Source organism: Cetorhinus maximus, chromosome 4 (genome assembly GCF_964194155.1).
Source record: "Cetorhinus maximus chromosome 4, sCetMax3.hap1.1, whole genome shotgun sequence".
Lineage (NCBI taxonomy): Eukaryota > Metazoa > Chordata > Chondrichthyes > Lamniformes > Cetorhinidae > Cetorhinus > Cetorhinus maximus.
The window spans coordinates 134,528,155-134,549,894 of record NC_135882.1 but is presented as its reverse complement, the minus strand read 5'-3'; the positions used below and the strand labels follow the sequence as shown (position 1 = coordinate 134,549,894).

The 21,740-nt window shown below is 43.1% G+C and overlaps 1 protein-coding gene across 1 annotated transcript in view; it reads right to left on the bottom strand.

Moving 5' to 3' along the window:
- Nucleotides 1-9,139: 9,139 nt before the first annotated feature.
- The window catches only part of LOC144679923 (parathyroid hormone/parathyroid hormone-related peptide receptor-like), a 151,365-nt gene continuing 138,764 nt past the window's right edge, over nucleotides 9,140-21,740 (bottom strand). The window contains exon 13 of the mRNA XM_078540892.1: nucleotides 9,140-10,836. Within this exon, the coding sequence (XP_078397018.1) occupies nucleotides 10,465-10,836 (372 nt within the window). The 3' untranslated portion in view covers nucleotides 9,140-10,464. The remainder of the gene's footprint in view (nucleotides 10,837-21,740) is intronic.

The following is a 21,740-nucleotide window of genomic DNA, read 5'->3' as shown; positions in this document are numbered from 1 at the left end:
ATCATGTCCCAGACACCACCATCACCACCCCAGGATATGTCCTGTCCCACTAGCAGGACAGACTCAGCAGAGGTGGTGACACAGTGGTATATGGTTGGGAGGGAGTTGCCCTGGGAGTCCTCAACATCGACTCTGGAGCCCATGAAGTCTCATGGCATCAGGTCAAACATGGGCAAGGAAACCTCCTGCTGCTTATCACGTACCACTGCCCCTCAGCTGATTAATTATTACTCCTCCATGTTGAACATCACTTGGAGGAAGCACAGAGGGTGGCAAGGGTGCAGCATGTACTCTGGGTGGGGGACTTCAATGCCCATCACCAAGAGTGGCTCGGTAGCACCACCACAGATTGAGCTAGCCAAGTCTTAAGGACGTAGCTGCTAGACTGGGTCTGCGGCAGGTGGTGGGGGAACCAACAAGAGGGAAAAACATACTTGACCTCATCCTTACCAAGCTGCCCGCTGCAGATACATCTGCCCATGACAGTATTGGCAAAAGTGACCAACGCAAAGTCCTTGTGGAGACGAAGTCCCATCTTCACATTGAGTATCGTGTTGTGTGGTACTACCACCGTACTAAATGGGATAGATTTCGAACAGACGTAGTAACTCAAGACGGGGCATCCATGAGGTGCTGTGGGCCATCAGCAACAGCTGATGATTACACAATATTCAGCACCATTCGCGACTCCCCAGATACTAAAGTGGTCCATGTGCAAATGCAGCGAGACCTGGAAAATGTCCAGGCTTGGGCTGACAAGTGCAAAGTAACATTCGTTCCACACAAGCGTCAGGCAATGACTACCTCCAACAAGAGAGAATCGAACTATCGCCCCTTGACATTCAATAACATTACCATCACTGAATCCCCCACTATCAACATTCTGGGAGTTGCCATTGACCAGAAACTGACTGGACTAGCCATACAAATACTGTGGCTACAAGTGCAGGTCAGAGGCTAGGAATCCTGCAACGAGTAGCTCACCTCCTGACTCCCCAAAGCCTGACCACCATCTACAAGGCACAAGTCAGGAGTGTGATGTAATATTCTCCACTTGCCTGGATGAGTGCAGCTCCCACAACACTCAAGAAGCTTGACACTGTCCAGGGCAAAGCAGCCCTCTTGATTGGCACCTCTTTCACAAACATTCACTCCCTCCACCGCCAAGAACAGTAGCAGCAGTGTGCACCATCGACAAGATGCACTGCAGAAACTCACCAAGGTTCCTTAGGCAGCACCTTCCAAACCCACGACCACTACTACATAGAAGGACAAGGGCAGCACATAAATGGGAGCACCGCCACCTGGAAGATCCCATCCAAGGCTGACTTGGAAAAATATCGCTGTTTCTTCACTGTCACTAGGTTAACATCCTGGAACTCCCTCCCTAACAGCAATGTGGGTGTACCTACACCACTGGGTCTGCAGCGGTTCAAGAAAGCAGCTCACTACCACCTTGTCAAGGGCAATTAGAGGTAAGCAATAAATGCTGGCCTAGCCAGTGATGCCCACACCTTGTAAATGAATTTAAAAAACACGATAATCCAGGTTTACACTTCAGTACGGTGAGCCCTGTGCAATCAGATGGCATAATAATCCAAGGAGCTGTCTGCCCCCTCAGGTGAACTTAAAAGGTCCTGTGGCACTATCTGTGAAGAGGAACTAGGGAAGTGTCTTGGCTAATATTTAACCTTCAACCATCATCACCAAAGCAGATTATTTGTTCATTCATCACATTATTATTTGTGGGAGCTAGCTCTGCGCAAATTGGTTCCACATTTCCCTACATTAGAAGAGTGACTACATTAAAAAATTTCTGCTGCTAATGTGTATCTCTGTGCAACCCAGCCTGCCCTGTCAAACACACAGTAATGGTTTTTTCAAAGGTCAATTGCTGTAGCTTGGAGAAATTTGCAGATCTGCAGGTCCTTGTAAGTTCTTGGCCATGGCTCAGGAGTGATCAGTATAAAAAGATTGGCTTTCTTACTCCCTTTTTTTAATCATTTTAATACATTGTAATGTGACACCTGCAGTGTGGCTAGACATGTGACTTTAATATTCATACCAAATTTTCCATAGCAGTTGTCATGTTATTATAATGATATAATACTTATTTACTTATTTACTCTACAAGACACAAGGCACCAATCGCTCTTAAGGGATTGGGTAAACACATTGTGCATTCACTTATTAAAAGTAGGCACACAAGAACACTTAAACATAGGTATAAAGCTTGAAGGCATCAGAGCTCTGCTCAAAGCAAAAGTTAAACTAAGACTGGATCACATTTCCCTTCTAGTATTTCATGCTGATATCCCTTAAATGCATATTACAACATCCCCCTTTCTTTTAAAGATACTTTTCCCTTTCCAAAGAAGTATAACTATTTAGAATACATGTTCATATTTAGTTATCATCAAATAAGTGCATAAAACTGATGAATCTATGAGTCTCAAAAGCATAAAGGTAATCTACAGGTATGCCCAGATCTTCTGATGGTAACTTTAAATGGAGGTTTTTAAATTTATCACAATGATATGTGGGATTGTCATTCTTGGATGTTGTTCCTGGCTGCATGTGGGATCTTGACCTAGATTGAACAGGACTGCACAGGGTTTGAAGAGCTGGAATGGATCTGACTTGTCCTCGGTTGTGCCTCACCAAGGGGCCTCCATTGCGCCATTGCGTGTAATGACTTCCTAGGGCTTTGGTTCAGAACAAATCCTTGTCATCTTGGCTGGTTGTCATGTACCCTCTGTGGGATCCTGAATGCAAACTTATTGTCCCAACTGTAAACTTGGCAATTCTGTACCTGCATTATTATTGTACACGTTGGTCATCTTCTCTTGCAGTTTTAAAAGTTGGACTCTACCTTCTGAGAGAGAGAATGGTTAAGAGCAGGGAAATGACAAACTGGTCTGTCAAACATGAGCTCTGCCGGTAATGGAATAGCTGCACTTAAAGGTGTTGCTCTCAGATGTAACGTTGCAATGTGTAGATCTTTCTTGGTCTATCTACATTTGAGAATTATGGATTTCACTGTGTCAGTCACTCATTCAGCGAGGCCATTACACCTAGAGTAATGAGGAGAAGAAGTAGTGTGATCGATATTACATTTCTCACACATGACTTACTAATAAATTGGGGAACATTATCCGTAATGAACTCTCTGCACACAAATAAACTAAAAATAGCACTTTGAGTGTGCACGGCAGTTGTGCTTGACGTATTTTGCAATTGCCAAATAATAGGGGTACTTGGTAAAGCTGTCAATGAGGGCAATGAAGTCAGTGCCATGGACATGAAAGAGATCGGATATGACTTTGGACCAAGGATGGGTAGGAACTTCATCTGAAATCAATAGTGCTTTGTGCTAACTTGGCAAATGCTCTCGACATGCCTCACACTTCTTGATGATGTTTTCAATATCATTGTTCATACCCAGCCAATAGATTGTCTCTCTTGTGGGTCATCTCTTCCAGTCTGTGCCCATGCCTGAGTGATGAAGTTGTTGAAGAATATCAAGTCACAAAGATTCCAGTATGATGACCCACCTGCCTTTAAAAATAACTCCCTGAGAGATGCCTAACTTGTCCCAATAAGTCCAAAATAGTCTCAAGTGTTTGTGGACATGCTGAATTGAATCAGACCATCCTTTGATGATGGTTTTCCACAGTTTCTGTAGTGTAGAATCACTCATTATTTCTTCTTGTAGCTGCTAGCATTTGCATTGTGCAAAATACACCAGACCAAAATGCACCAAGGTAGGGGAGTGCGACAAGGTAGAATGCTCATTCAGAGAGCCAGTGCAGACTTGATGGTCTGAATGGCCTCCTTCTGCACTGTAAAGATTCTGTGATTCTGTGAATTTGGAGAACTTCTTCAAGGTCGATGTCAAATAAATCAACTATGGATATATCTTCTGTTTCCGAGCTAGGCAATCTGCTAAGTGTATCCAATGTGATTGTCAAGTTACCTGGCTTGTACCTAATCTCACAGTTGTAACCTTGAATCTGTATTAAGAGACTTTGCAATTTTATTGGTGCACTGGTCATGGTTTTCACCAAATCATCTCCAGTAGCTTGAGGTCAGTCTCTACCACAAATGTTTCATCAATAAATAGGTATGAAAAATGCATGATTCCAAACACCAAAGCTAATTTTCCCCATTTGATGTTGGAATGATTGGATTGTGTTACTTATAGAGATTTTGAAGCAAATGTAATAGGTTTGCCTTTTTGTAGTATGTATGCTCCCAAGCCTTTCTGGGAGGCATCCATCTCCATGTGAGTTTGAAAGAGATCCTGGCTAAGAGGTAGCCTGAAAGAAAGTTATTGGAAGCAGTATCATTCAAAGGGGTATGAAATGCAGTAAGCTCTTGGGGCTCCTCCGCAAGATGTATTGACCCAGTAGCCATGTTTGATATCAAGCGTCAAGAATAATTTTACACCTCCAAACCTTGGATTTAACTCTTCTAATGTGGATATTTTGTAAGGACAGCATTTCAAAGCTGTGTTTAAATGTTTTGGATTGAGGCATACTCTCAATGATCCACTAAGATAAAAGCAAAATACTGCTGATGCTGGAAATCTGAAACAAAAGCATAAAATGCTGGAAAAACTCAGCAGGTCCAGCAGCATCTGTGCAGAGAGAAACAGAGGTAATGTTTCGAAGGGTCATATGGACTCAAAATGTTAATTCTGTTTCTCTCTCCACAGACGCTGCTAGACCTGCTGTGTTTTTCTAGCATTTTATGTTTTTGTCTCAATGATCCATCCTTTTTTATGACACATGTGATTGAGCTCTACCAATCTGTGCGCTCTTGCCCTCTACTAATTATTCTGTCCTTCTCTATTTTGTCTAGTTCAATCTTTAAAATCAGTGGATGGTGCACTTACATGGTGGATCAATTGATGGACTTGCATTCTCTTGCAAGTGTAAAGTGTAAAAAGTAATTAGCATGATTGATGGACCTGCCCGTCCATCCTTAAGGTTCGTCGAAGGGCCGGGAGCCCAGGCAGGCTTCTGATAAAACATGAAACCTCATCCATAGGCGGGATGAGGTTTCATGAAGGTATTAAAAATTTTATAAAATGTCTAAATAAAAGAAATTGACATGTCCCAGATCATGTGACAGTGGCACATGAGTGGGCATGTCAGTAATTTTTTTCCCCTTTATTGAAACTTTCAAACTTGAGCCGATCTCCGAGGCAGCACTTTGCCTCAGGGAGATCTGTGCGCTCTTTCACGCATATGTGCGAAAGAGCACACTCCCGGCTCGGGGAACTCCCCCCCCCACCCGCACAGCATAGCACTTCCTGGTGGACATCATGCTGGGTGGGCCTTAATTGGCTCACCCACGTAAAATGGCGGCGCACCCCAATCAGGAACCCACCCGCTCGCGCCCACTCCCGCACAACCCCCCTGACGGGGGAAAGATCCTGCCCATGTATTCACCGCTCGTTGTCTCATCATGCACATCATTGTCATTTTCTGGTTTATCAATCACCTCATGTATATGTTCCTGATGCATACCAGATAGTCATTCTTATTGCTTGAAGGTATCTATTGTGCATGGTCATGTGTGAGTCTGTGCAGGCCTCTTTGTCATTGCATCAGTCTTTTCTCGAGCGCACTGCCATTGCTAACGGCCCTTTTTGCCACATGCCTTGCAGAATTGATGGAAAGCTGGGCACTTCCTTGGTGCATGCAGAAGGCCAGACATTCTGCATGTCTTGCTATGTTTGGATGTTCTAGTGAGTGCCTCAACAGTTGGGGTTGTATTTAGGACCTGTAAGCTTTGTCGATCTGCAAGGATCGGTTCGTACTTATGTCCATCCTTGAGCAGCTCATCAATGATATACATTTTGGGGTGTGTCTGGCAGATCTTTCTAGAATGCTTCCATGGGAGTGGATGTGATTGCCAACTCAATAATTCTGTCTGCTAGCTCTGTGTTTGAAAAATCACAGTACATACCTTTTTCTCTGCATCTGCTGATGAAGTGGTCTCTGGATTCAATAGGCTGTTGTCCAAATGGCATGAACTCTAGTCGATGATACAGAAGCTTAACCTGATTTTGAACCAATCTTCAAAAGTAGCCCATATCTTTTGAGGATCCTTTAACTCTTCTTCAATTAATCTTGACATGTTCAGCATGTGTAGACCTTCATTCTCAATTGCTAGGTGAATTTTTATGGCTCGCTTTTCTGGTTCAGACACACTTGAATCAAGAAACCATAGTTCTGTACACTGTTTAAACATTTTGAATTAGTAGGCCTATTGCATCTCAATTCAAACTGGGGAATTTTGTGGACATTCTGACAATATTCCTTTGACCTTCCATGTTCTGTAGTACCTGGGATGAGTGTCGCTGTAGCTGCTTTCATGTGCTTTTCGAAGATCTGCCTACGAAGATGAGTTGTGATGGGAATACGCCTTAGAGTAATGGAGCCTTTGCTTTTTATTCAATTTATTGTTCAGCAACTCCCAAAGCCATCCATTATAATCACAACCTTCCCTGGCCTGATTTTTATGATGGTTTCCTTTGGTTTTTTTTGCGGGTTTGACTCTCCCTCGCTCTCTATCAATCCAGCCCAGAGCCTAGCCACTCGCTTTTCCTGACAGAGCTAACCCAGTGCCTGCCCTCTCAACGCACTGTCCCACTCAGAACTGACAGGCTATGCGCTGCAATCTCATCACGAGGGATTTGTCAGTTTACCAGCTCTTTGCTTGAGCACTAGCTCGGCATTGTGTCTCCAAAGCTTTTTTTCACAGTCACCGTGCTGCTTTTTCAACACTCTCTGAGGCTGTGACTTCATTTCAGTCTGACCAAATGTCAAGGGTCTTCATATGCCATGATCTAAGGCTGTTCACCATGTCATATCTGCAATTTACCTTGATGCCATGTTTCTGGCCATCCCTGATCACCATGTCGTGTTATTATAATGATATAATACCTTGGTCTTATTTACTGTACAGGGCACAAGGCACTAATTGCTCATAAGGGATTGTATAAGCATATTGTGGGTTCATTTATTAAGACTAGGCACATGAGAACAGTTATACATACGCATAAATGTTGAAGACATCAGAGCTGTGTGTGTGTGCTCTGCTCAAAGCAAAAGTGAAACCAAGACTGAATCACATGACACACTCCCCTTCTAGTGGTGTTATGCTGATATCTCTTAAAGGCATATTACAACAATGCTGATCGCAATGAGTCAGTAAGTGTACTATTTTTAACAAAGTATAATAGGGAAGGTTTACAGGAAGCAAGCAAATGTGCACCCTACTGATTCCTGCGGTGAAGGTGTTGCCTTATCAGGAAAGCTTGAGCAGGTTGAGTCTATACTCATGAAAGTTTAGAAGAATGAGGGATGACCTTATTGAAACAGATAAGATTCTGAGGGGGCTTGATAGGGTAGATGCTGAGAGGATGTTTCCCCTTGTCAGGGAATTTAGAACTAAGGGGCACAGTTTCAAGATAAGGTGTCTCCACTTTAAGATGGAGATTAGGTAGAATTTCTTCTCTCAGACGGGCATTAATCTTTGGAATTCTCTACTCATGGAGCGCTGGAATATATTCAAAGCTGAGTTAGACAGATTTTTGATCTACAGGGGAGTGAAAAGTGGAGTTGACTTTTAACTGTGCTTTGCAATGGCCTAGCAAGCCATACAGTTCAAGGGGTATTAGGGATGGACAACAAATGCTGGCCTTGCCGGCAACACCCATATCCCATGAAAGAATATGATTTTATTGAATGGCATTGCAGGATTGAGGGTTCAAATAGCCTACTCCTGTTTCTTATGTTTTAGTAATAATGCTTTCAAGAAAATATGTACTTCCATAGAGATATCAGTGAGATGTGTGTGCCTGTTTCTCATTGCAGTCTCTTTATCCTTCATGTGATGTTTGACAATGACGCTTGTAAATGATTGGCTTTATCCGATCAACACACCCCAAAAGATATCACCAATCAGAAAATGCTCAGGATTATTTTAGGATTTAAAAAAAATCATACATAATATATATGATGCTTGCACTTCAGAATTGTTTATATCAGTTAAAACATGAGCCTATTTTTAAAAATAAAGTTCTATCTATTCCTATCCAAAACCAGATGTTAGCATGTCATACAATTGATGCATCACAGAACCAACAAACAGTGAATCTCCAGTTTCCTCTGGTGCTTTCCTCTGGCGCGTGTGCAGAGAAATGGTGCTTATCAAGGTTGGTGGACAGTCAGAAGGAAGGTTATTATTCATGTTACTAACATTTAATTTATTGTTGTTAAAGTAGTCCTGATCAGAAACCATATCCTGTGACAGAGGTAATTTAGTGTGTGGACCCTCTGAAAAACTTCTAAAGACCCCCAGGTATCTGTGGACTGTTTGAGAATTACTGGGTTATAGGCTCTCACTGTAGTGGATAGGGATTGGGTTTGTTATAGAGTGTCACCCAGTATAGTGAATGTTGGTTATAACAAGGAACATGAATATGATTGAAACATTTAAAAGAAGAGGTGTTCAGATTCCTCAAACCACAAGACATTGGGAAATAAGAGCCCAAATCCTAATCTATGTGGCTTAGTTCGAGACTGAGCAGCTGGGCTCGAACCTGTTTAATTCTGCTCTGAAGGCAGCATGGCCATGACTTCAACAGGCACACTTGGAAATTTACACTAATTCTCAGGATTGGGGCAAAGCCAGCATTTACTGCCCATCTTTGGTTCTCCTGAGAAGATGGTGGAGTTTGCTTGGGCACTCTACAGTTTGCTGGGCCACTTCAGAAGGCATTAATTGCCAACCGCATAGAACATGAATGCCCAAAGCAGTTAGAGGTGATAGGTTCTTCCCTGAAGGACATTAGCAAACTAAGAGACTTTTTTTCTGGCATCAGCCCACAAATGATCAGATTTATCAAATATGGTTTCATGACTCGCTATGTTGCAATTTGAACACTTGACCTCTGTGTCAATATAACACAGCATAACTCCTTTAAAACCATATGTGAACCATAGGTGTGGACCTTGATTTAAATGCAGTGAATAGTCTTTCCAGGTGGACTAGCTGCTGATCAAACTCCCAATTTTCATCCCTTGGTCTCCATTTTATAATAAAAAAGGACATCAGTCCAAAATAGAGCACATTTCATTGATTCTTGTTCAGTCACTAGACAAACAACCAAAAAGTTTATTTTTTCCCACAATCACTAAAGATGCAAACTATCATCAGCATTTATTAAAAAAACATTAATAAATAATAATTTATCATTTTTCTCACATTTTAACCAAACAACATGAACATCACAAATTCAACTAGAAACAATTAACATCCAGAACATCAGTATGTTTTGAAAGCACTCCAGTTCGTTCAATGGATAATGAGTGGACATGAACTCATTGAACTGTGATAGCTAGCAGTTGGAGCTCAATGCCTAGTCAGTGGAGAAGGTTGTGGTTTTCAGTGTTATTTTATTGTACTCAAAAGGTTCACCATGCAGTTCAAAGCATTTGGGATAACTGTGATAACTGAGAATGTTGCAGCTGCATTAACCATGGTCTTTTAACACAGCACTGATATTAAAACTGGCTTCTCTCTGAGTTTCTGCTATTTTGGGTCTGTTCTGAAGTTGGATGTTGGATCATTTTATTACCCCATTATTTTTTAATCTTTTCCTACCCTCCCAAAATGAAAAAGGTCCAAATGATTAACTTTCTAGGTATCAGTGCAAGATATCCAGAACATTGGCATTCCCCAGATGGGACTCTGCAGCCCTTTATGTACTGGTGCAGCAATGAGAACAATCTATAAAAAAAAAGGGTTAGGCTTCAAACTGTCACTTTACATGATTCTGCTGAGACCGTCTCCCAGACCCTCTTCTCAGAGATCTGCTGGTCCCTCCAGCTGAAGATAACTCCTCTACATAAAACAAACATCCAGACATCGCCCGGATAGAGTCATCATCAAATTCAAAGTTGAATACCATTGCCAACAAAGTTAAAAGGAGGGCAGTTGATTGCCCGTTCTTCCCCATAAGCTCAAGCAGTTGATGGTCCTATAACATGGTCAACTGATGAGGGTGAGTGGGCCCTCAGAAGGTGAGATGTAGATGGTAGAGTATATTTACTCTGGTAGATTCATGCAGAAGCAACGAGTGTCACCAACGCTGTTTTGAGTCTATCCACTGAATATTGGCAATTGTGATGACATTGAGGACAGTGCTTGACTAAAATTGAAATAATTATTCAAAGATGCAGGCAACCCTTGGGGGATGAAAGGATTAACATGATGCAGTATCATGTTTTCCTGATTCCTTGTCCATATTTTAGATCTTTTGCAGTTGGAGTGGCCTGCTCTTGCCAGTGTAGTGAAACAAGTGGAGAATAATCCATAGCTATAGTCTTATGGTTGAGGAGTTCAGTTGTGTGTAGATTTGATGCATCTTGTGCTAGTGTCTACCAGTCACATTACAGTTTCTCTCTCTTCCTCAACGACCAATGAAGGTTTGTGGGACCCTGGAGGCCCCAAACTCCTGCCATGCTCATCGCCCTTGCCATTCTGCTCAGGAAGGGTGGAAGGGGGTGAGTTCTCAGAGACTGAGCCATTCTTGACATAGCCCGGAAGGTTCCGATGCCCGTTCAGCAGTCCACCGCCTAGTCGGCTATTGAGGTGGAGGGCTTGTGGGGCTCGGGTGGTCAGGTTGGTGCTGATACTGTTGTTAGTGTGCGACACCATTGGCCCATAGCTGTAGTTGGTGCTCCCACTCCGGGCTTTGCGTTTGAAGTCAAGTGCCAAGGTCCAGCGTGCCCACGCTTTTTTGATCTCACTCTGTACCTGAAAAGAGCAGAGATACACAATCAAAAAGTGACAGAGAAACATCCCTGAGCTTGGATAGTGCTTGAAAGGAGCGTAATGAATAGGCCTAATTTGGCTGGTGGCAGAACCATTGCAAATTGGCCTACCAGCCAAATTCGTTGGGCTGGATTTTAATCCTCAAAGCGGGTAGTGGGAGTTGGGAAAACTCCTGGCTTGGCCCGTGCACCTGAGGAGAAAGTGCCTGCAAGGATGGCATTTTCATTGTGGAGGGCCGGGGGAGGGCTGCAGTTGGGCTAGCCAACCCTGGAAAATGTTTGGAGGCAGCCACAGGGACTGCCGGGTGTGGAGGCAGACTGTTTAAAAGGTCCGCCTCAGTGTCATGGGACTTTGTCCCAGTTAAAAAAATTTTTTAAAGGCCCTTCAGTCCTCACTCCTCACAGTCTTTCACCCCCACAGGTTCTCCATGCCCCATCCATGCCCAATCCATGCCACCTCATGCCCCCATGCTAAGCTATGACTCCTACCAACCCCATATGGCCCTCATGTCCCAGTGCCAAGCTATGCCACTCACACATGCCTTATGATCCCTCATGCCCCAAAACCAAGCTATGCCCACAAACAATGGCAATGGTCCCTCATGCCCCCATTACAAAGCTATGACACTTCCATGCCCATTCACCATATACTGTATAGAAGCAATGAACCCTATAGTGACAGTTTTATGTGTAAAAAAAACTTTTTAAAAAGTCATACATCATTGATAAATTTCCACTTTCTTAAAAATAACTTATTTTTATTACAGCCCAATAAAAGTATCAAGTAGCAGAAACTACAAGCACTCCAAACCTCTTTATCTTGTGTAAGTAAACATTGCACAATTGACAGCATAGATCACAGACCCAGAGCTGTAATCAAGCAATGTTTTCTCTGGGACTCAGGTGTTTCAATAGGTTAATGGATACCTGGGCTCTCAGCCAAGCCTCATTAAGCCTCTGGTACACACATGCAGCTGACAATATTGGTCCCATAGGTGCCTGTAAAACAGGTGCAATGCAATCCAATTTCTGGGCCCATGGCTTTCAAAGTCAAAAGGAAGAAAAGGAAAAATTATTCATTTGAAAATTATTGCCCATGTTGAAAGCTATTTCCCCTGCCCTATTTAATTAATGGACAAAAATGACTTATTTCTTTCAAAACACAAGTAACGACGATAAAAACCATGTATTACATGAATGTCAGAACCTCTATACATTAACAGCATTTTGAAGACAATAGGTGAATGTTTCTATTCAGAGATTGTTTGAAACAAGTATGAACTATAAACACATGATGCATTAGAAGCATTTCAGCTCATTAGGTTTGTGCCAGATCTCTGACAGGAGAATCCAAAGCCATTTCCACCATCTTATGCTCTCCCTGAATCCTGCATCTTCCTCTGCTTCATGCATTTACAAAGCTTTCCATGAAGAAGATGCAATGGTTTATGCCTCTACCCAACCCCTATGGTAAACCACTCCATGCTCCTCCAACCGCTTTCATTACTGGGTGGAAAATGGTCAGCTGTTTGTTCAAAACACCATCTCAAAAATCAGGTGAGGCCAAAAATGGGTAATCTATAAGCTACAGGCCCTTTTCAACCTGCAGGTAAAGGGGAAACTCATTCCTAAGTGTACTAGGTTGTCATATAATAAAATCGCCAAAAGTAACTTCCAGGCTTGAATGTCTACCATGTTACTTTTTAATATATTGTTGCTAGTGGGCAGCCCATCTGCCATATTTAAATAAATAATTAAGGATCAATTGAATTTGTTAACAAGCCAATTGACCCTGATAATACGCTGCCCACGAGATGAAACGGTTGGCATGGGCAGTCAGGTAGGTGGGAAGGCCGCTTTTAAAAACATTTTTTTCAAAGGGCGGAAAGGAAGTGGGGGTACTATCTCCAGTCGGCGGGGGTCCTTGCACATCCTTCTTCCTGCCCACCTGCTCTATAAGTGCATCACCCCTAACCCCCCTGCTGCCCTCCCTAAATTGCCTAAACCTTTCCTTGCCCAAGACCCTGGACTTACCTGACTCCGGCATTCATGGGCCTTTTTGTTCAGATGGCAGTCCGGCAGTGCCACTAATGCGCTCTTGGTGCTGCTGGGACTGCTGGAGTGCCGGCCAATAAGATTGGCCAACAGCTCCTGAGGGCGGGACTTTCTCCCCACTGAAGGGCAGAAGTCCCACACTTCCCCAATTCAGCCCGCCCGCCTGCAGCGAGTCGGCTCCATGCTAACTTTACTTCCAGTGAGAGCAGTGGGGAGAGGAGGGGAGGGCAGTCCATCTGCCCCCTCGTAATATGCTGCCCATTGTATGTGATTCAGAACCAGAGTTGCTCACTTTTGAGCAGGAAGGTTGCACTGACTTGCATCTTATTTGCAGAGTAGAAGGACTGAAAAGCTGAGAAAATCAGCTCAAAAACTTCAGAGCTGAATTTCCTCAGCGGTTCACTGGACTAGGAAAGCTGAAGACAGCATGCCACATCACTCTACGTCCTGAAGCAAAGCCAGTGTGCCTGTTTACACCCAGAAAAGTTCCTCATCCACTCATGTCAAAAGTAAAGAAGTAATTTGACTCTATATTGAAGCAGGGGGTTATTTCACGCATGCCAGAACCAACAAGCTGGTGCTCAGAGATGGTCCCAGTGCAAAAACTCAAAGGATCGATCAGAATCTGCACAGACTTTACACAGCTGAACATAACAGTTGAACTCAAAGTTCATCCTATGTTGTCTGTGGATGAGAGCTTAGCTAAATTTGGAAAGGATGCAATCTTCATGAAGCTAGATGCAAATAGTGGTTTTTGGCAACTACCCCTTGATGAGGAGTCTACGTCGCTCAGAGCCTTCATTACTCCATTTGGGAGGTTTTGTTTCCATAGACTATCTTTTGGCGTCACACTAGTGCCAGAAGTCTTCCGGAGGACAATGTCAAGCATCTCAGAAGGACTGGATGGAGTCGTATGTCACACAGATGATGTCCTGATCCATGGATCCTCTCAAACAGAACATGCCACTAGAGTGTGAGCTGTAATGCAACACCTTAGGGGAAGCAAGGCTTACACACAACATCAAATGTGAATTCTCGCAGCTGACTATCAAGTTCCTTGGGCATATTGTGGAAGCATCTGTTGTCAGAGATGATCCACAGAAAACAAGCAATGAAGGAGCTTCCAGCTCCTCAGTACATGATTGAACTCAAAACATTCATGGGTATTGTAAACCAAGCCAAAAAGTTCCTGTCAATCTAGCTGTCATCCTAATAAGACCATAAGATGTAGGAGCAGAAGTAGGCCATTTGGCCCATCAAGTCTGCTCTGCCATTCAATGAAATCATGGCTGATCTGATAATCCTAAACTCCACTTTCCTGCTTTTTCCCCATAACCCTTGATTCCCTTACTGATTAAAAATCTGTCTATCTTAGCCTTGAATATACTTAACGACCCACCCTCTACAGCCCTCTGCAGTAAAGAATTCCACAGAATGCCTACCCTCTTAGAGAAGAAATTCCTCCTCATCTCTGTGTTAAATGGGTGACCCTTTACTCTGAGATTATGCTCTCTGGTCCTAGGCTCACCCACAAGGAGAAACAACCTCTCAGCATCTACCCTGTCAAGCCCCCCTAAGAATCATATATGTTTCAATAAGGTCACCTCTCATTCATCTAAACTCCAATGAGTATAGGCCCAACCTACTCAATGTCTCCTCATAAGAAAACCCCTCCCTACCTGGGATCAATCTAGTGAATCTTCTCTGGACTGCCTTCAATGCCAGTATATCTTTCCTTAGATAAGGGGACCAAAACTGTTCACAGTATTCTAGGTGTGGTCTAACTAGTGCCTTGTATAGTTTTAGCAAGACTTCCCTATTTTTATACTCCATTCCCTTTGAAATAAAGGCCAACATTCCATTTGCCTTTCCTATTACTGCTGAACTTGTATGCCAGCTTTTTGGGATTCATGAACAAGGACCCCCAAATCCCTCTGTGCTACAGCTTTCTGCAGTCTTTCTTCATTTAATATTCAGCTCCTCTATTCTTCCAGCCAAAGTGCATAACCTCACACTTTCCCACATTTTATTCCCTCTGCCACGTTTTTGCCCACTCACTTAACCTGTCTATATCCCTCTGTAGACTCTTTGTGTCATCCTCACCACTTGACTTCCCATCGATTTTTGTGTCATCCGCAAACTTGGTGATAGTACATTCAATTCCCTCATCCAAGTCATTAATATATATTGTAAATAATTGTGGCCCCAGCACTGATACCTGTGGCACTCCACTAGTTACAGGTTCCCATCCTGAAAATGCCCCCCCCACCCTTATCCCAACTCTCTGTCTTCTGTTAGATAGCCAGTCCTCTATCCATGCTAACATACTACCCCCAACACTATCTTATTAAGTAGCCTTATGTGTGGTATCTTATCGAATGCTTTTTGGAAATCTAAATATATTACATCTACTGGTTCCCCCTTATCTATCCTACTTGTTACCTCCTCAAAGAATTCTAATAAATTTGTCAGGCATAATTCCCCTTCATGAAGCCATGCTGACTCTCCTTGATTATATTATGCATTTCTAAATGCTCCGCTATTACATCCTTTATAATAGACTCCAACGTTTTCCCAATCACAGATGTTAAGCTAACTGGCCTATAGTTATCTGTGTTTTGTCTCCCTCCCTTTTTGAACAAGGATGTTACATTGGCAGTTTTCAATCCTCTGGGACTTTTCCAGAATCTAAAGATTCTTGGAAGATTACTACCAGTGCATCCACTATCTCTGCAGCTATTTCTTTTAATTTCCTAGGATGCAACCCATCAGGTCCAGGTGACTTATCGGCCTTTAGCCCCATTAGTTTCCCTAGTACTTTTTCTTTAGTTATTGTATTTATTTCCTCCTCCTCTTTTGCCCCTTGATCATTTAGTATTTTTAGTATGCTATTAGTGTCTTCTACTGTGAAGACAGATGTAAAATATTTATCCTACTCCTCTGCCATTTCCTGTTTCTCATTATTATTTCACCAGCCTAATTCTCTAAGGGGCTTATATTGAGTTTAGCCTCTATTTTCCTTTTTATATATTTAAAGAAGCTCTTAATGTCCGTTTTTATATTACTTGCTAGTTTACCCTCAAAGTTTATTTTCTCCCTCTTTATTATTCTGTTGGTTTTAAAAAGTTTACCAATCCTCAGGCTTACCACTAATCTTTGCCACATTGTATTTTTTTTCCTTCAATTTGATACTATCTTTAATTTCCTTGGTTAACTATGGTTGGTTTATCCTCTCTCTACAATCCTTCTTCCTCACTGCGATATATCTTTGTTGTGAGTCATGAACTATTTTCTTAAAAGTCTGCCATTGTTCATCAACCGTCTTTTCTGCTAAACTCCTTTCCCAGTCCACTCCAACCAACTCTGCCCTCATTCTTTAGTAATTACCCTCATAAGTTTAGCACAGTTGTTTCTGAACTAAGTTTCTCACTCTCAAACTGATTGCTAAATTCCACCATGTTATGGTCACTGTTTCCTCAGGGCTCTTTTACAATGAGATCATTTATTAAACCTGCTTCATTACACATTAACAGACCAAAATAGCCTGATCCCTGGTTGGATCCATAACATATTGTTCTAGTAAACTGTCCCGAATACACTCTATGAATTCTTGCTCGTGACTACCTCTGCCAATTTGATTTTCCCAATCTACATGGAAATTAAAATCACCCATGATTAATGTACTGTCTTTTTTACATGCCCTCATTATTTCCTGATTTATTCTCTGTCTGACAGCACAGCTACTGTTAGGGGACCTATAGACTACTCCCACCAGTGTACTCTTCCCCTTGTTATTTCTTACCTCCACCCATATGGATTCCACATCTTCCGACCTAATATCATTTCTTGCTATCGTACTTGTTCCACCTCATACTAACAAAGCTACCCCACTATCCTTTCCTTCCTGCCTGTCCTTTCGAAAAGTCACATACCCCTGAATATTTAGTTCCCAGCTTTGATCTCCTTGTAACCATGTCTCCTTAATGGCTATAAGATCATACCCATTAACCTCTATTTGTGCCATTAATTCATTTGTTTTGTTCCGAATACTATGTGCATTTAAGTCAAGAGCCATTAATTTTGCCTTTTTTCCATTTTTCCCCCCTTTGACCCTATTTGCTGCTGTCTTTTAATGTTTGTACACTCTGTCCCTTCCTGCCACACTCTGGGTATCATTACCTAAGTAGCTTCCCTGCAATGCTGTCATATCCTTTTGCTTTGTAAGCCTACTTATCCCCTCTCCAGAACCCTCCCCCCCTCTATTTAGTTTAAAGCCCTGTCTACAGCCCTAGTTATTTGATTCGCCAGGACACTGGTCCTAGCACGGTTCAAGTAAAGCCTGTCCTACCGGAACAGCTCCCTTCTACCCCTGTACTGATGCCAGTGTTCCATGAACTGAAACCCATTCCTCCCATACCAATCTTTGAGCCACGCATTTAACTCCTTGTCTTTATTTACCCTATGCCAGTTTACCCGTGGTTCAGATAATAATCCCAAGATTATTACCTTGGAGGTTCTGCTTTTTAATTTAGCTCCCAAGTGTTCAAGTTCTTTCAGCAGACCTCCTTTCTAGTCCTATCAATGTCGTTGGTACCAACGTGGACAACACCACTGGATCCCTCCTCTCCCACTCCAAGTTCCTCTCCAGCCCTGAGGAGATGTCCTTAACCCTGGCACAATGAGCCACTGCATCAACTTTTGCCAAAACGAAATACTTCAGATGATAGAAATCTGAGATAAAAACTGAAAATGCTGGAAAAACTCAGCAGGTCTGGCAGCATCTGTGGAGATACTTTCCATATGATTCTTCTTCAGAGCTCTGAATCTTCTCAAGGGCAACTAGGTATGGGCAATAAATGCTTGCCCAACCAGCGAAGCCCATATCCCATGAATGAAACAAAAAATTGCTGCCAGACCTACTGAGATTTTCCAGCGTTTTCTGTTTTTATTACATTAGCTGTTGCGACAGGACAATACATAGTGCTGGGAGGAAGCACAACAGAGTTCTTTTGAGAAAATCAAAGAGATGCTGATATTACCTGATATTTTAGCTCACTATGGCCCCGAGCTACCCACTATCATTGCTGCAGATGCATCTTCCACAGGACCGAGAGCCCTACTCTTTCAGGTACAAATGGATGGAAAGCGCAGACCAGTTTACTATGCATCCTGGGCATGGACAGAGATTGAACAGAGATATGCAGTAATAGAGAAAGAAGCACTAGCTGCTACATGGCTTGCAAGAAGCTTCTAGGTTATGTTCTTGGTCTTCACTTCAGGATAAAGACAAACCATAAGCCCTTATTAGACATTCTTAAATTCTAAGGAGTTAGCAAAATGCCTCCACGGGTACAACAATTCAGACTGAGGATGATGAGCTTTGATGCAAAGATAGAAAATGTTCCGGGGAAGCAGCAGAATGCAGCTAATTATTCCCATCCCAGTGGCAAGGCTGGCAAGTGGCAAACAAGGTGATGTAGCTCATGTTGAAGACGTGTAAACCTTTGCATCATCAACAACCACAACTCCACCAGGAGCAACTCTGTGACTGAATGAAATCTGAGATACACAGAAATCTGATGAAGAACGTTTTCAGGTCAGAGAGTACTGCATCAAAGGATGGCTAGCATATATGCCACACAATCCCATTCTCAGACAGTACTATGAACAGAGAGGACACCTCAGTCTAGTTGATGATTTACTCATCTATGGCAAGAGAGTGGTCATTCCAAGAGCCCGGAGACTCAATATAATACAACAATTGCACTAAGGACTTTTGGGCATCACAAAATGTTAAGAGCAAGATATTCTGTTTGGTGGCTACGTATCTCAAAGTCATTGAAAGAGATGACATCAATCTGTTCATTTGTGCTGTTCACCGTCAGGAGACAAGAGAACCTTTAATGTCATCTTACTTCCCATCATGACCATGGGAACTTTTGGACTGGAACTCATAGAATATAGAGGCAAAATGTTCTTGACCATAGTAGGCTGCTACTCCAAATGGATACAAGTCAAGCAGATGCAGGGTCAAACATCTGAAGCAGTAATTACATCACTGAAGGAGATATTTGTAATACATGGAATCCCAGACCTTGTAACCTTTTGCCAATGAATACTTCAAAGAGTTCATGGCATTGTATGGATTTGTCCATATTATCAGCTCACCAAGATACCCTCAAGCCAATGATGAAGCTTGAAAGAGTGGTGTGTGCAGTGATAACATTGCTGAAGAAGAACAATAACATCGAAGTTGCTTTTCTGAGCTATCATTCACTCCACTCCAAAATGTTCTAGCCGCATGTGAACTCCTATTGGGAAGAAGACTGAGAACTCACCTCCCTACTCTCACACACACTCATGCCACAAGTACAAGCTGATGACTTGGACAAAGTGACAGAGAAAGAGGAAAAATATCATTCCAGCCAAATGTGGAACTATGGCAAACATCAAGGCACACAACCTGCCAGAACTCCAACTAGGGCAGCCAGTTTGGATCAGACACCAAACTCGCTATGGACAAGTGGCTGAACAGACACTGCATCCACACTCCTTCCTCATCCAAACAGGGCATGGTATGGTGAGACGGAACAGACGTGCCCTGGTTGACATACAAAAGCAGCCTCTTACCCAGTGGAAGCAGTCATCTACCCAATCTAACTGGTGATAGATGCTGTATTCACCCACCAATCAAGATAATAACCTAACTGGTATACCTGAGCCATCTACAATTCTCCGCCTGCCCTGGAGAGTCTCAGAGACCGCCAGCAGGACGCAAGCCCCTGATCCCCTCCAAAGGAAAAGAGGATCATTTTGGTATGAAATCATGAGATTGGCTGTCCATATAAGAAGAATGGAGGAAAGAAGAGGACCTAAGAAAAGTAAACAAGATTAAGGACCGCAACATGCCAGAGCTAAAAGTTGTGACTTGTTTGATCTTCATAATATAGAGATAAAAACAAAAAGCTAAAAGCTACTGCGGATGCTGGAAATCCAAAACAAAAACAGAATTACCTGGAAAAACTCAGCAGGTCTGGCAGCATCGGTGGAGAAGAAATCAGTTAACGTTTCGAGCCTTCACGGCCCTTCGGCAGAACTGAAGCATAGTTAGGAGAAAGGAGAAATATAAGCTGGTTTAAGGTGGGGGGGGCGGGGGGAGAGAGAAGTTGAGGGTGTGGTGATTGTGGAGATAAGCAAGCAGTAATAGGAGCAGATAATCAAAAGATGTCACAGACAAAAGGATCAAAGAGGTGTTGAAGGTGGTGATATTTGTCTAAGAAAAGTGCTAATTAAGAATGGAAGACAGGACACTCAAAGTACAGCTCTAGTGGGGGTGGGGTGGAAAGACTAACAAGGTTTTAGTTTTAGAATTAAAAATAATGGAAATAGGTGGGGAAAGAAGAATCTATATAAATTATTGAAAAAAAAGGGGAGGGGGGAGAAACGGGGTGGGGATGGGGGGAGGGGGAAACACATCTCCACCAAACACATCTTCCCTTCACCCCCCCTGACGGCATTCCGTAGGGATCGTTCCCTCCGGGACACCCTGGTCCACTCCTCCATCACCCCCTACTCCTCAACCCCCACCTATGGCACCTCCCCATGCCCACGCAGAAGATGCAACACCTGCCCCTTCACTTCCTCTCTCCTCACCGTCCAAGGGCCCAAACACTCCTTTCAAGTGAAGCAGCATTTCACTTGCATTTCCCCTAACTTAGTCTACTGCATTCATTGCTCCCAATGCGGTCTCCTCTATATTGGAGAGACCAAACACAAACTGGGCGACCGTTTTGCAGAACACCTGCGGTCTGTCCGCAAGAAAGACCCAAACCTCCCTGTCGCTTGCCATTTTAACACTCCACCCTGTTCTCTTGCCCACATGTCTGTCCTTGGCTTGCTGCATTGTTCCAGTGAAGCCCAACGCAAACTGGAGGAACAGCACCTCATCTTCCGACTAGGCACTTTACAGCCCTCCGGGCTGAATATTGAATTCAACAACTTTAGATCTTACACTCCCCCTCCCCCCATCCCCACCCCGTTTCTCCCCCCTCCCCCTTTTTTTCAATAATTTATATAGATTCTTCTTTCCCCACCTATTTCCATTATTTTTAAATCTAAAACTAAAACCTTGTTAGTCTTTCCACCCCACCCCCACTAGAGCTGTACTTTGAGTGTCCTGTCTTCCATTCTTAATTAGCACTTTTCTTAGACAAGTATCACCACCTTCAACACCTCTTTGATCCTTTTGTCTGTGACATCTTTTGATTATCTGCTCCTATCAGACTTGCTGAGTTTTTCCAGGTAATTCTGTTTTTGTTTTGGATTTCCAGCATCCGCAGTGGCTTTTAGCTTTTTGTTTTTATCTTTGTGTTTGATTGACTGCCACCTCTCTTCAAAAAATGCCCTCTTTGAAGAAGTATGGTTCTGTCCTCCGACAGGATTTCCGACTGTCTCTTCTGCCCTGCTCACCTTCATTGCTTTCCATTTCTCTCCTGGTGTTTGACAAGGTGTTTACTAAAACCCGCTTTCACAGCCATATCTCCTTTCTCAGTGACTGTCTCCGTCTCCGACTCACCCCACGTGGATTTCAACTGATATTCCATCCCTCTTGTTTCGAACCCACCCAGGATTACAGGTATCTCCGGGACATAAAATGTTTCTCGGACTGCTGTTCCCGTCGCATTCTGAGATCCACACTCAGTGCCATGCGCCGCCATATGAACACACTCGACCTCTCCCTCCAGCAGCACCGCCGCACCCTTTTTCAAAGCTGCGCGTGCCCCCAGTTTCATTTTATTCTTCGCCTCATCCGTCGCCTCAACAAGAAACTTT